This window comes from Tauraco erythrolophus, chromosome 3 (assembly GCF_009769465.1).
Source record: "Tauraco erythrolophus isolate bTauEry1 chromosome 3, bTauEry1.pri, whole genome shotgun sequence".
Lineage (NCBI taxonomy): Eukaryota > Metazoa > Chordata > Aves > Musophagiformes > Musophagidae > Tauraco > Tauraco erythrolophus.
This window is the reverse complement of record NC_141467.1, coordinates 64,302,469-64,318,804: the sequence shown is the minus strand read 5'-3', so window position 1 is coordinate 64,318,804 and position 16,336 is coordinate 64,302,469. Positions and strand designations below refer to the sequence as shown.

Here is a 16,336-nt window from a genome sequence, read left to right as displayed (position 1 = left end):
ATTTATACATTCTCAGGCAATACTGTTCAGGCATAACTTATCTCTGGAAAAGAGACAAATCTGAGTTATTTTCATTGTCTTTTAAGACAGTTCAAATGGAATTTATTTGCCTTCCTTACTCAGCAAATGGGATAAGAGGTCTATCCCTTTAAATGCTGTTGTTCCAGTTTTAGAGGAGAGACGTTATAAAACGGGGGTGCTTCATTAAAATACCATAGCTGGCACCTCTCAGAGGCACAGGAAAAGAATATTCACCGAGTGAGTAACACATTATAAATTATAATTGAGATTCAATTCTCCCAGGGAGAAGAGAAGGCAACTTGTCATTTGAAGTGTTGTGAGTTTCTGAGAGTGGACTAGGAGTTTAGAGGGTATAATGATATCATTAAGAAAAGCCCTTGCAAAGCAAGCAAAATTATACTGTGCTGTTTCTTGAAAACCACAGGAACTCTTTATTGTTCTGTCAGCAGCAGTTCAAAGAGCTATGTGACCCCATTAACATTCACTCAGGCATGTATAACAAATTGGAGGAGGGAAATTTCTTGAATAGTTAATGATATTTTGTGTGTTTGAATACCTAATGCTGTTAGCTATGTGAGCTCAGCACCACAAAATGCACACCTTACATACCTGGTTTACCTCACAGCTTTATTTCTCCTTTAATATTCAGAGGAGAAAGCAGTATTAAAGGTAGAGGAGGAGCAGGGAGATTGGGAAGTGGAAAGAGCTAGATAATGGCCAGTTGATTTGATGGCCATGACTGAACTGATCGAGTATTTGCAGTAACTCTGCTTTGAGCAGAAATTGCTATTAGATGACCAGAAGACCCCTTGACCTCACATCCACAGCAGAGACCGGATAGGAATATGTGGGGTGATACACTATAATCTTAAGCTAGAACCTGGCAGAGAAACTGAGTTTCTTTCCGTTTCAACAAGAGACAACACTTCATGACAAATTATTTATTTATTTCTGTGTGAAAAGTTGTAGGATTCTTCTAGAAAAATGTTGGCATTAATAAAAAACCTTAATTGCAGAAATTCTGATGGCAGTATCTGACCGAGACTGCAGCCTGGCAGTTTTCTGTTTCCTTAGTCCTTGCCGGTCTGGTTGTCCAAGTGGCTCCTCTATACATGATGCCAAATGACTACAGACAGCCTCCATGCTGCAGTGATCATTGGCTCGGCTTAAGCAAAGAGAGTGGCCAACAACAGAACCCAAGGTTTGGCTGGTTGGTTTTGAGTGCAAATGTTCTCTTTTGATAAAAACATTTGGAATTTATCTGAAAATATGGAAGGTTAATTTTTTGGATATTAAAATGATTAACTTCTTTTTCAGATAAAGTAGTAGATATTGTCTCCAATAGAAAGCCCACTCACATTGCTTGATTAAGTCCAAAGCTTTATCTGTACCAATTAATTTCAGTTGCAGTAGAGATTTAGAAATCCTTATCTCTTTAGGACTGTCCCCTCACATCTTTCCTTACACTTAGCAGTAAGTTGATAAATGATATCAAACGATACAATAAGGGAAGGGATCATTATAAGGAGGTTAATGCTGTCTGTGCTATACTGAGGAGATGTTGTTTCCTGAGAAACTTCTAAATTCAGGTTCTCTGTATTTGTTAATGAAGTCAAATGATGTTGGGATTACCAGTGGGACCTTTCACGAAACTTCACACAGAAGTTAGAGGAGGACACTTTGTAACTAAACAGAAGAATAAGATTTTATTACTCTATAAGCCTAAGCAAGCTTCAATTCTATTTTCAATTTATTAAAAGTTCTGCTGTTATCCTCCACAATTCTTAAACAGCTATCAAGTATTTGCTCATCGCATATATCTTCATGCTTCTGCCTTTCTTCTGAAAACCTGTCAATTTGATGACATTCTAAATGTATCTGCTATCTGAAGAATATTTGCATTGTAACTGTATTTATGTTAGCTGTGCTTTTTCTTAGCTGAATTTTCATTTCATGTAGATTGGAGTTGATCAAAAAGCCCCCCTGAAATGGAAACTATTTTTATTGCACTTTGGCCATGCTTTAAACCAGTTCTACAACAAATAGTTTGAAATAGTGGGAGTGTACTCAGAGTGAAAAGCAGAATGTACATTCAAATGGCCTGTCTAGCAGACAGGGATGCAAAACACATCCTGAAAGAATCATAGGAAGGTTTGAATTACAGGGCAGTACAGCTACCAGAGGAATTTCCATGAACATTTTTTTCCTCAGGAAATACCCATTTGTCAAAAACAACGCTTAGCAGGGGACAAGGGATAGAGGAGAAAGGAGTCTCCATGAATTTTTCACTCGATGTTTTCATCTCTCCTTGGAAGATCGCGATGTTTGAGATGTTTCAGGTTAACATTTTTGCATCAAGGAACCCCTGCTATTCAGGAATGTTTGTTTCAAGTGTTAAGCTCTACGTAGTTAAGAAGAGACATAAAAATTTTTGAGAATAATACTGAATGTTTCAAGATCGCTAGACAAAATGTTCTAAATTACATGCAAAATTTCCAACAAGTGCTCTGATGTTGAGAGACTTTTTCTGCAAGCCTGGAAAACTCTTACGAAGTGGAAAATCACTTTCTGCTAAGGCATAACAAGGATGGAATTACTGCCTCCATCAAGGCAATGGCAAAAGTCCCATTCACATTTGTTGGGACTTCATCTCTAACTTACCAAAAACATTGCAGTCTCTTTTGGCTGTATTGACCATACACATATTGACCATACAAACATGTATGACCATACAAAGTATTGAGGAATTTGTAAGTTGCTTTGTTTAGAAGGAGATAATAGTAGTAGATAAGGCTTTAAAGAGATTTGTTATGTGTAGTAGAAAAGCTCTGCTTTTCTGCACATAACGGGAGTCAAACAACAAGCAGCCAAGTATTTCTCAAAATCATTGTCTTTCTGCAGAATTTTAAAGCGTTGCTGTCTGCAGCTCTTTGTTAAAAAATTTCTCCAGAAATTATTACCTTGCCTAGAGAAGCAGAGTGCACAGTGTGAACACAAAGTCCTGGCACGAGCCCTCCCTGCAGCCATGCTAGCCAAGCTGCTGGCTCTTGCACGGCAGCAGCCAGGGACCTGCGGCCAGTTCCCCCTATTTTCCCAGGGGACACGGATTTCAGTCCTGCAGTTGTTAGTGACGCTTCAACACGAGTCCTCTCCTATAGAGAGCCAAGTCCTTATCTCCCAGTGCTCAGAGGATATTCCATGCCACATATCACATCATACAGTCATATCGTCACTCCTCCTCTTGCTCCGACTTCCTCTATCTCCCTATCCACGTGTACTTCTATTGCTGTCCCACATCTCAAACAAAATAGTACCTGTTCCACCTCTGTTTGCAAACAGCTGTCACCAAAATGTCACTACTCCTGTGTCTTTCTGGGCTGGTCTTGTATGTGCAATCCCTTTTATAGTTTTGCATAATAACTCAGGAACAGTGCATCCCAACAAAGACAAAGACAGGCAAAAATGCCAGGAGGCCTGTATGGATGAACAAGGAGCTCCTGGACATGCTCAAACACAAAAAGGAAGCCTGCAGAGGGTGGAAACAAGGATAGCCAGGGATCAGGTCAGGAAAACTAAAGTCGTCGTAGAATTAAACCTGGCCAGGGACATCAAGGGTGACAAGAAAAGACTGTATAGGTACAGTCAGTGCTAGGAGGAGGACTAGGGAAAATGTGGGCCCTCTCTGGAAGGAAACGGGAGACCTGGTTACCTGGGATATGGAGAAGGCTGAGGTACTCGATGACTTTTTTACATCAGTCTTCATTGGCAAGAGCTTTAGTTGCACTGCCTGAGTCACAAAAGGCAAAGGCAGGGGCTGGGAGAATGAAGAACGACCCACTGTAGAAGTTGTTCAGGTTTGAGACCATCTAAGGAACCCGAAGGTGCACAAGTCCATGGGACCTGATGAGATACATCCACAGGTGTTGAGGGAATGGGCAGTTGAAGTTGCTAAGCCACTATCAATCATATTTGAGAAATCGTGGCAATTCAGTGAAGTTCCCATCAACTAGAAAAGGGGAAACGTAGTCCCCATTTTTAAAAAGGGAAAAGAAGAAGACTCAGGGAACTGTAGGCCAGTCAGTCTCACCTCTGTGCCTGACAAGATCATGGAGCAGATGCTCCTGGCGACTATGCTAAGGCACACAGAAAATAAGGAGGTGATTGGTGACAGCCAACATGGCTTCACTAAGGGCAAATCCTGCCTGAGTAATTTGGTGGCCTTCTATGATGAAGTTACAGCATTGATGGATAGGGGAAGAGCAACCGACATCATCTACCTGGACTTGTCAAAGCATTTGACACTGTCCTGCAACACATGCTTGTCTTGAAATTGGAGACACATGGATTTGATGGATGGATCACTCGGTGGATAAGGAACTGGTGGATGGTCGCAATCAAAGAGTTGTGGCCAATGGCTCAGTGTCCAAGTGGAGACCAGTGACGAGTGGCGTTCCTCAGGGGTCAGTATTGAGGCTAGAGCTGTTTACTGTCTTTTTTGGCAACATGGACAGTGGGATTTACTGCACCCTCAGCAAGTTTACTGGTGACATCAAGCTGTGTCATGTGGTTGACATGCTGGAGAGAAGAGATGCCATCCAGAGGGACCGTGACAGGCTGGAGAGGTTAGCCTGTGAGAACCTCATGAAGTTCAACAAGGCCAAGTGCAAGGTCCTGCATGTGGGTCGGGGTAATCCCAAGCACAAGTATAGGCTGGGTGGAGAACAGATTGAGAGCAGCCTTGAGGAAAAGGACTTGGGAGAGCTGGTGGATGAGAAGATCAACATGAGCCGGCAATGTGCGCTGGCAGCCCAGAAAGCCAACCATATCCTGGGCTGCATTCTAAAAAGCGTGGCCAGCAGGTTGAGGGAGGTGATCCTGCCCCTCTACTGAGCTCTCGTGAGACCCCACCTGGAATACTGCATTCAGCTCTGGAGTCCCCAACACAAGAAGGACATGGAGCTGCTGGAGCGAGTCCAGAAGAGGGCCACGAAGATGATCTGAGGGCTGGAGCATCTCTGCTATGAAGACAGGCTGAGTTGGGGCTGCTCAGCCTGGAGAAGAGAAGGCTCTGGGTGATCTTATGCAGTCTTCCAGTACCCGAAGGGGGCCTACAGGAAAGCTGGAGAGGGACTTTTTACAAGGACATGCAATGATAGAACAAGGGGCAATGACTTTGAACTGAAAGAGGGTAGATTTCGATTAAATATAAGGAAGAAATTTTTCACTCACCCCACCTGGAGTACTGCATTCAGATCTGGGCCCCCCAAAATAAGGACATGGAGCTGTTGGGGTGGGTCCAGAGGAGGGCCACAAAGATGATCCAAGGCCACCTCTCCTATGAAGACAGGCTGAGAGAATTGGGGTTGTTCAGCCTGCAGAGGAGACATTCTAGCAATCTTCCAGTACCTGAAGGGGGCCTGGAGAGGGACTTTTTACAAGGACATGTAGTGATAGAACAAGGGATAATGGATTTAAACTGAAAGAGGGTAGATTTAAACTAGATCTAAGGAAAAAAATTCTTCACTCTGAGGGTAGCGGAACAGGTTGCCCAGAGGAGTTGTGGATGCCCCATCCATGGAGGTGTTCAAGGCCAGGTTGAATGAGGCTTTGAGCAACCTGGTCTACTGGAAGGTGTCCCTGCCCATGGCAGGGGGGTTGGAACTAGGTGATCTTTAAGGTCCCTTCCAACCTAAACCATTCTATGATTCTATGATGCTATATTTCTCATAGCAAGAAGGAATCTGTACTAAACACTCTCTTCAGCAAGCTTTCATCCAGTTTCCATGCTAAAAAGGAAAAGGCTTTTGCGGTTGTAAAAAAGCTAAACAGCTATTACAAATGCGTCACTCCAGAAATTCTATGAAATCAATGAGGATAGTGATAATGTAAATTAATGCAAGTATATTTGATCACATTCACATTTATAAGAGGAAGAAAGGTTCAAGATACAAGATGAGCAACTTATGCATATGTTGGTGGGAAGGTTCAGGTATGATTGGTGTTAGCTTTAGCTGCTGTTTTACTGGATACCAGTAAGAAACAGCTGCTTTCTGTTCTAACCAGACTTATTGCAATAAACTTTCCTGTTTCCTTGGCAGGGCTGAAAGAGTATTTGCTTCCTGTCTAGCTCTTATCAGCAACTCGAAGAGATCTTTACTAAAATGTAATAACTGACACTAAAAAAAGACTTTCCACTTAACATAGCCAGCCTCTCGGGCCATCCACATTGCAGCTTATCATTTGCTCACAGCTAAAAACCCCAAAGCCTCCAACTGGCAAACATGACTGTGCTGATCAATCCTTCTAAGCAGTTAATTCCAATTTTCAAGTAACAAGTGTGAGACTACTGCCTACTATGCTTTTCTTTTCCCTTGTTCCAGTCAACTCCCTAGAGATGGTAGGCTCACAATGAACATAGGCCTTCTTTTGCAGAGACCGAAGTCTGTTTATCTACCTTTACTTTATATATAATGAGTCAATCCCATTTTTCGTCTCCTAAAATTTCAAAGGCACCCTCACTGACGGCTCAGAGAGTACTCACTCTACATATCACAACAGCTGTTAGAGACAGATAGCATGAATGTTTCTGGAATGATTCAAACTGACCTTCTTTCAATGGACACTAAGTGCTCATCGTTAGCTGTGACTTCACGTTCAGCAGTTCAACAAAGGTCTCTAACATGAAAAACGTTCTAATATTGACGAAAAAATAACTAGAGAACAGATTTTGGAACTTTTGAAGCAGCATTTAATGGAAAAATTAGTATGCTTTTATGTGCGTATATTGGAAATAGTTTAATCCAGTATCTGTGTAAATATGCAAACTTACATTTCACACAAATAGTGGATTTGAAATTGAGAAACTTTTTTTGCTACAGATGTATGGCTAGGCCCATTGCGCCTTATAGCATCTGCTAAATTGTTATCTGTATCCGTTTTCCAGATGCTAGATGTCATTAGATCTTGAAGCCATCTCTTTTCAGAAACAGGTAAATATTCTTACTGAAAGGAGTTCTCTATTGTCTTCACAGCCCAGATTTGTCCCTCTCTGTAGGTAAAACCACGTATATATAGCTGATCTTGTCACTGTGAACACAAGCTTGAATTATTAGCGGGTCTTCTAGAGTTGTTAGCAGAGACTCTAGTTTGGGAAGCTACAACATGCCTTTTGGACATATTAACACACTATGATTATGACACAGGAAAATCCTCTTTGTTATATTCTGAGGAAATTCTCTGTCCTCCAGTAGGCCACTACCAAAGAAACAGTTGTCCATCCCCAAGAACCCAGCTTAAAATATCCCCTTTTCTTCCTTTTTTTCTCTCCTGAGAAACATAAAGACAAGACTTTTGCTGAAAATCCAAAATCTAAAGATCTTCTTAATTCTCTACAAGTCTTTTAATCTGGACATAAAAAAAATAAAACGAAAAACCAATCTGCCTTGAAGTAGTTTTTTTTTCTAACAGTGGAAGAGGAAGAAGGACTGATTCTTAGCTGCCATAAATCAGCATTATCCTGCAGATGTTCTCAGAGTCCCAGCCTGTTACACTGCCCTAGAAACAGGCCTCAGCTGTCTGCTGATTATTGTCTTTCAGACTTTGGACCTGGAAGACTGAGGAACAGCAGAGCAAATGAGTGACTGACTTTTAAGTCTGCATTTAGTCCTCCAAAGAAAAACACTAGGTGCTAAGGTTTTTTCACTAGTTCTTGTCCAAGCCAGTGTGTAAATGCTTCTATATATGGTTTTATTTGCTTAACTTCTATTACTGAGGATTTGATCTCTTCTGCTTTCAGCAGGCAATGACAGAGAGCTCGCTGTCTTTCTGTTATACAACCTGTTATAAATACCTGATGAGCCATAACAGCATCACAGGATATTTGTAGCATGGACAGACTTCTCCCTACACTACAGATTTCTACAGAAAGGCTGAGCTAGAACAATTCTTTTCAGAGTGTTCTTCAGTGTGTTACGATGTGACTTCTCACTCACTTTAAACTTTCAAGTAACAGCACTATTATGTTCAGAAACTCGATAGAAAGGCTAGCGGTATAGACTCACTATATAAGGCACCTCATAGACCGCATCCTTCACATGTCTCATAAAGAGTTCAACTGGAAGCACTAAGTCAAACAGTTTTCTAAGAGAAGCTTACACATCTGAAGAATTTTTTCAGAATAATTTTATCAGTACCAGTATCCGATTAAGATGTTCTTAAGTCAAGCATCATTGATTTCCTTTCATTTCCCTCTCCTCCCAGAAATACTAGTTTCCAAATTCACTGGATGATGATGATAAACTGAAGATCATTTAAAAAAATAAAACAGCTTTATTGGACGTCCTAATGGACATTGTTGGCCATAACTTCTGTCAACAGAAATCTGGGGACAAATCCCTGTTTGCTGATCTTGGTTGTTCCTTGTTGCTACTGCTATTTGCTGCAATGATTGTGAAATTTGAAACAAAGCCCTCTTGAACCCTAAAGATCACTCCTGCAGTGATTCATCATCATCACAAAGCAGGCATAGGGCTTTTTTTTGAGTCCCTGTCCTTGCATACGTGAGTACAATTGCATATTACAGAATTATCAGAGAAAAAAAGAATATGACCAGGATATAACCATTCACCTTACTTCTTTCAGTACTTTGAGACAGCCTCAAGGCCAGTTAGCCTTTATATAAGGCAGTATTAGGTATGCTGGAGTGCAAATCTGATCTTCACGTCAGTTTTGAATCTGACTTGCTGATTTGTGCCATAAGACATTCAGTTGGGTCTTGGTAGACAGTGGCCTTTTGGCTTTGTTTTCGCCAAAGCAATGGCAAATGAGACCACACCTTTGTCCATTTTGAAAGTTTTCGAATATTTCTGGATGCTGTTGGAGGAGTTGTTGCATTTCAGCTCAGAGAGCTGAAATTTCTCCTGAAATTCAGGAGAATTTCTAGATTGGTGTGTGCATGCATGTACATAACTGCAGTACATAGTTCTGGGGTAGGATAAGGCAAACAGCAGTTCTCTATACCCATTGGTAGGAGCACCCTAAAAGGTAAAAGTCCTGTCTGGAGGCAAAGTAACTATATCCTCTGAGCAAAAACCAACTAATGTTAAAGAAAAAGTCTGGGCTTCACTGAACACCCAGGCTATGTTCACTAGCTTGCACTTCAATTCTAATTCCCACATATATCAGAGGTCTTCAAATGCAGTAGCAAACATCATGCATACTAAGAAGTGACCATTTTTTACATGCTTTACCTGCTTCATGATTGCAACATGGGTTTCTTACCTTTGCCATTAGACTCTGATGCTTCTAAACTGTTATGTAAAATGCCAAAAGATCAGTCTCTGGTTAACTTAAGCCACAACTAAATTTTGTCTACCATCATAGGACAAATGGATAAGATCAGCGTGACACACAGGGAAGTATAACTTCACAGACAAAGAGAACAGAGGGAGAAATATGCTGTGAAGGGGAAAAGCTGTTAACGTTAAAAGAATAAGGATCAGAAGTCAAAACTCATCAATTTATTGGCAAAATAGATTGGTTTTATATATATCTCTTCTCCCATCTTTCCATCCACATGACAATCTTCTCTTTAATGTGTTAAAACTCAAAAGATCAATATGGTCTAGGAAGAAGTATGGTATGAGCTCAAAGCATGCAGTAACAATTGCCTTGTGATAAAAGAGCAGAGCTCATTAAACAGAGATGATTTAGGCGCTAAAAATTCTTCCCTGTGCTGCTGTGGCATAATGAGAATTGCCATACTGTACAAATACTCGTTTAGCATCCAAACAACTGGTATGTAAAGTGGAGTCATAAGGCTACTTTTAGGTTGTTAAATAACTGAGAAACAGAGTAGGTGGCCTGTTGAATTATAATGAACTCTCTTGTGTGATGCAATATATACAGAAATCCAAACAGAACAAAGAGCAGTCTTGAGCAAAACGTGCTTTCAGCCATGTGGCAATGTAACTCATATTTCACCTCCCTGAGTGTTTACAGCCTTTACAGTATTTGAAACTGAGCATCTTCTATAATAGCAACATATTAATCTCTGCAGCTAAGTCTATGAGATTTGACTAGTGTTGGTATTGCAATAGAAGATGAATTAACATATGCCTGTGTAATGTATATTCTCTGTACTTAGTGATAATGCACCGCAGCAGCAGTTTGAGGAAAAAAAATAATTGAATACAAATGCAAAGATATGAACTATTGATATATTAATCAGGTTAAAGCAATTTGAAAGTATGAAAAAGATTACTAAATAAATAAATCTAAATTATTAAATACACTACTGTTTATATTATTAGCAGCTCTATATTTAAGAAAGCGATGATCTGAGATACTGAATCAGATGAGAGCTTAACAAAGCGATGGGAAAATGGTTCAGCTATGGTATTAGAATTACTAGAATTACTCAACGGAGGTGATTCTGCCCCCTCTAGTCTGCTCTTGTGAGATCCCACCTGGAATACTGCATTCAGGTCTGGAGTCCCCAACACAAGAAGGACATGGAGCTGTTGCAGTGAGTCCAAAGGAAGGTCGTGAAGATGATCCGAGGGCTGGAGCCCCTCTGCTATGAAGACAGGCTGAGAAAGTTGGCTCCAGGGAGATCTTATAGCAGCCTTTCAGTACCTGAAGGGTGTCTATAAGAAAGCTGAAGAGGAAATTTTTACAAGGGTATATATTGATAAGACAAGGGGCAATGGCTTTAAACTGAAAGAGGGCAGATTTCAATTAGATATAAAGAAGAAATTTTTTATATTGAGGGTGGTGAGGCACTGGAACAGGTTGCCCAGAGAAGTTGTGGATGCCTCATCCCTGGAAGTGTTCAAGGCCAAGTTGGATGAAGCTTTGCGCAACCGTGGTGTCTCTGTCCATGGCAGGGCGGTTGGAACTAGATGATCTTTGAGGTCCCTTCCAACCCTAACCATTCTATGATTCTATGATACTATTACAGACAGAAAGGCTACAAATTCCTGGCTCAGGCACCAACACGTGAACATACGCTACTAGAAATCGCAAGAGAGAATTATTTTCTTTCCATCTAGTTCACTAGACTTACATAGGCCTTCGTTAATATGACCTAAAATCTCTTCTTAGAAAGGAGGACTGGAATAGCCATGCAATCTGTCTGTCTGAGCATCTGTACGTGCACAATACCTTAGCTGTGAGAAATAAGAAGGAACTAAAATAATCTTGATTTTTTTCAGATACCATCATCTCATGAGAATAAAACTTGATTTTTTCACTTTCGGTGACCTCCAATGCAACTCATATTGTGAATCCTCTTTTTCGTATGTAGACCTTCCCTGCATTTCAGTTACATTTTACATAAATTTTACATTAGAGTAAGAGTAGTTCTTTTAAAATAATAAAACAAAGTCTTAATGAAAGTACTTCAGCAGCAACAATGACAGCCAGAAAAAAACACCCCTAAAAAAAACGCTCCGACATTGCTTGCCAAATATGTGCTTTATAAGCATGAATGGCTTGCTTCCAAACCTGGTGAATCGGAGTGCTGCATTCACAACTGCTACAACCTGTCAAGCCCATCAGTGGTTAGAAAAGTCTGGGACGTATTACCCCAATTTGTATTTTTTAGAGAGACAGTTCTATTTCTGGTTATCGTGGAGGAGATGACAGTAACGTGATTTTAAATGAGAAAAAACACCCACCAACAAAAAAGGCAGCCTCCTTAAATTGCCCAGCACAGGGTGGCTAATGACACCATCATAAGATCAGCTTTGCTACTTCCAGGCTTTGGTACTTCCAGAAACATGTTGTTGCCAGCAACTACGAATAAACTGGGAGCTCCCTCCTGGTAATAGGAATGTCGAAGAAAAGCCTGTGAGTAGGCACAGTAGGGGAAGTTGGCTTCCAAAGCAATAACTTTCTTTTCCACTACTCAGAGCTGGAGCTGCCATAAGGTGGACATGTCCCCTCATTGCCACACAGTAGGCAGACAACCTGGCAGTTCTGTGGCCAGAAACCAGATGGGATGAAGGCTGGACTGGCCTCTTACTGGAGAGTTGGAAGTGCAAAATTTGGACAGGCAGAAGGACATCTTGCTGGAATTTGGTTTCCTTACGAATGTCACTTGGCTTTCTCTTCCCTCTGATGGGAGGGGTTTTTTTAACCACAGAGTGTTATTCTGTGAAGGAAGGCAGATGAAGCGATAGTAGCAGCGGGAGAAGACAAGGTATTGTCCTAGGGACTAATTGCACAGCTTGACTTTCTAATTTGTTAGAATAGATGAAAATTCCCCACAAAGGAGAGCACACGCTTAAAACTGCTGACAGATTTTTCTACCTCATTTTTGAATAATAACAGAAATAATCATGATCTAATTGTAGAAAATTTGTTAGTCAAAAAATTAGTTGAACAAATTGTTCTTTCTAGTATATGAGTTAAATTTAAGATACACACACACCAGGGAAGATTATTCCTGAGGTATTTATGACGGCAAGATAATACCTGAAAAGTACTAAAAATAAAATGGAAAAACAATGACTTATAAAATCTCTCCTTTTAAATATGGAGTTACATGAAACGTGCTCTTTGAGCAACCTGGTCTAAGATTAAGTCAGCCCTGCTTTGAGCAGGGAGTTAGCCAAGGTGATCTCTAGAGGTCCTTTCAACCTAAATAGTCCTTAGATTCTGTCAAATGCCCACAATTAATAAGGTTGTGTCAGACTACTTCGAACCTAAAAATGCATCTCAGGTCTAACAGCAGAGATGGGCTCAGCCTCTAGTGGAAAGCGCTGAAGTCCCCCTCGAGCACCACAGCCTATCTTTATCCTAGGTTTGCCTCATCAGGTCCCTTGTCCTCACTTTCCACATAACCCCCTAGCAGCACACGGTTTTAGCTTGCTCCTATATGTTTGCCAGCACCAAGTGGATGTGCAGCCCCTGAACAGTCTGAACCATAACATAACAGGATCCTGTGTGACAAATTAAGGCAGTCAGAATGAGGGCATGACAGGGAGTTCCTCAGTTCCCTCCGACTCAAATGCATCCACGTGAACACGGCAGTACACTTCCATCTGCTGAGGGAATGGCTCCCTTCTCCTGCCACCCTCCCTCCGTATACAGATGTGCTTGCATGTGGGCTGCACACTCCAGAAGGCAGACACTGCTGGATTTTAATCCCTCTGAATTCTCTGATGGATTAAGCCTCAAATCTCTAACTGTCCTTCTTAATGCTGCAGAAAGTAACACGCATACTGCTTACACTGATTTACAGCTGAAATAAAAGCCAAAGACAGCCAAAATGAAATGCCTGAAAATCAATCTATGCTGCAAGTGGATGGGATGCTAAAGCGTTCTGGATTATTTTCTCCCACCACCCTTCACCCTGCCTGATGAGGAAAAGAACTCTGCCTTCGGCAAAAATAGTTGCCGGTACAGTATAACCCTCCACCTACCTGTAACCCTTCAATGGCCAGTTTGAGGATAGATGGCGTAAGCTTGGAGGCTTGCTTGAAGGAGAAGTTGCTCCAATCTATAATTAGAATGAAGCCGTTTATCTGAAGCTCCTGATCTTCGATGAGCACTTCTAAAGACAGTAGGATAGCCCGAAGGATATCTATGAAGGAGTTCCTAAAGCCAAAGCAGAAAAAAAAGTAAATTCAATGGTTGTAATTGTCTTCATACCTCATGATACTCAGCTTTGCTGTGGATGGGACATGAACAAGGGATAGGGATTTATTCTAGTACAATTCTTTTGAAAAGAGAGTTGTTTCAGAGGTGTCATGAAAGCATTCTTGCTCCAAAACTCACATTCCTCTGCTTGATGTGATAAGTCCTGCTCATTGGTGGATAAAATAAACCCCGAATTAAAACTTTTTGATTCTTCTGGCATTCCTTACAATATATTTTAGCTAAGCTACTTTGGGAAAATATTTCTCTATGGTGAAATAAATGGACTCAGGCTATCAGTTTAAATCCCTGCTCCTTTGGATATACTTTAAGAGGGTTTTTTTTAGTTGGTTGGGTTTTTTCCTTCTTTTCTTTCTATTGTGAAGAGGAAAATCAGAAAAGGAAATAAATTGGTATCATATTAATATAAATGGTATGGATGCTTGGCTTCCTGCTCAAGTGGAGAGAATGATCCAATGCTTTGCACAACAAAATTTGACTGTTGTCTTACTTCCACAAACCAAATGCAACATGGAAAATAGCTGCAACCACTCAAAATGGAAACTCTTTGTTAATTAGCAGCTACCAGGCTGGTTGCAAGGCTTCCCTCAGCTCTGGGAGAATAATTAGAAACCTTGAAGACCCTGAAAAAGATAGCAAGTGACAGAGAAGATAATCTTGAAATGTTTTCTTTAATGTGAAAGTCTGTACTGAGAAGAAGTCTGAGCCGCTCTCTACTTCCATCTCATGCATTTTACAAGAGCAAGAGTTGGACGTTTTAATGACTTATTCCATATTTACACCTGAGCAAGCTGAATCAGGCCCTCTAGTCATCTGTCCTTCCCATTCAGATGATTTCCAAACAACAGATTCTTTTAGAGAGCAACAAGCAAGGAAAGCTTCAGAAAGTACAGCTTAACCTTCTGCGAAATGGAATTGCAACATACTGCTATTGCAGTCTGCTTTGCCTCTGTATAATTCTCAAATTTTGATGAGGCCTGAGCTCTGTTACAAGGAAGGCTCATACCATGTTCTCCCATGGAGATTTTCATTTAATCCTTTTCTGCTGTTTTCTTTAATTTAAAACAAAACAAGTCATCTAAGCCTACAAGAGAGTTGTTCCAAATTCTGCCTGAGAGAAAAAACCTATGTGTAGTCAAAACAAACTTTTCTACTGTCAAGACCTCTGCCCCTCAAAGGCAGCAACACATGATAAATTTCTATTAGAAGTAAATGGCAAAGTGTTTTCTTATTCTTTCTCTTCTCTCTTAGGTTTTGAGCAAAAATGTACATTCCTTCTTTAAAGACACAGTCCCTTGAAAAACCTTCTTCTGGCCTGTGCCTCTCTGCCTAAGTTCGCAGCTTCTCTGAAATATAATTGCTGAGGCAACTTGCAATACATAGAGCTTAAAGATATTTAACTTTCTTGCTGCTGAGTAGCAGACCACCCCTCCCTCATTTGCAGTAACAAGACAACCTTGACCTTTTCAAATTGTATGACGAAGCTGTGCTAAACAAACTGAAGGAGTACTTTTTATTTTCTTTAGTAATGTAAGGTGAAGGCATACCAATTGGATTGGCAACTGACATTTATTTTTAGTCTAAATTTATTTCAGAAAACTATGATATGAATATAGTACCCACTGCCCAGCTGAAATGGGTGATGACTTTCAAGAAGCAGCATTAAATTACTACACTTTCAGTGAAGAAAGAGCAATTTCACCCCTAGACTATATCTACTTAATATATCCTACATTACGCTATCCTAGAATCCTTAGGAGGGTCAGTCTTCCACAAGAACTGGCCCATGGAAGGTCTCAGAGGTGTGCAGAGTCTCCAAAAGCATCTTCACACACATCAGCCTTCTCTGCTCTCTTGTTGGCATCAACACAGAATGATATCATCATTCATGGATGAGCTTTCTGGCTAGATTGGGGAAGACTGACTAATCCAGAGCTTGATTTAACCCCACATTTGCAAATCTCAAAATTAACTGAAAACTTGTTATTATTGAAGGTGTGAAAATAGGGCTACATTGATATTACAAATGGTTTCCTCCTTTATTTTTTGGAATACATTTTCTTAATAGAAGATGAAAACTCATATTCATCATCCTGCTACCTCTGATACCTTAAAGGTTGTGTAATGATTTCAGCAGGGCTGTATGGAAATGGTTTATACAAGGGAACTTCTATAATCAACTTAAACTCTAAATAACAATGAAATATCTTGTTTGATTGAGAAAAATATTCCTCTCAGACTCTAGTCTTAGGAATTCCAATCTTTGTTTAGGTGTCTACATAAATTACCGGGTTATCAAGCAGTTTCTCACCTCTATTTCCCTGTACATTCAGTAGCAATTATTTGCCTGGGAGATAAGGGACCCAGTTTCCTTAGCGTGTAACTGATCGGGCTGTCCCCTGCCCCGATCCCTCCCCTCCTTTAGGTACTTGCAGTTTTAAGACATGATATAGGAAACAACTGAAAGTGAACTCAAAGCTGGTTTTCAGATGAGTACAAGGAGACATGAAAGCAGCACACAAGTCCTCCAGGTGAGCTGTTTGCAGGCACCCTGTTTTGTGAATGCAAGCTCTGGATAGAAATCAGAGTGCCACTTGAGGCTGAAGCTCTCTACTCCCTAATCTTGAAGCTTTGAGACAAATCATTCAGCTAT

At 40.6% G+C, this 16,336-nt stretch overlaps 1 protein-coding gene across 1 annotated transcript in view; it reads right to left on the bottom strand.

The window, feature by feature from the left end:
* The window catches only part of CLVS1 (clavesin 1), a 99,007-nt gene that overhangs the window by 55,918 nt on the left and 26,753 nt on the right, over positions 1-16,336 (bottom strand). Inside the window, exon 2 of the mRNA XM_086609351.1 lies at positions 13,449-13,623. Within this exon, the coding sequence (XP_086465477.1) occupies positions 13,449-13,623 (175 nt within the window). The remainder of the gene's footprint in view (positions 1-13,448; positions 13,624-16,336) is intronic.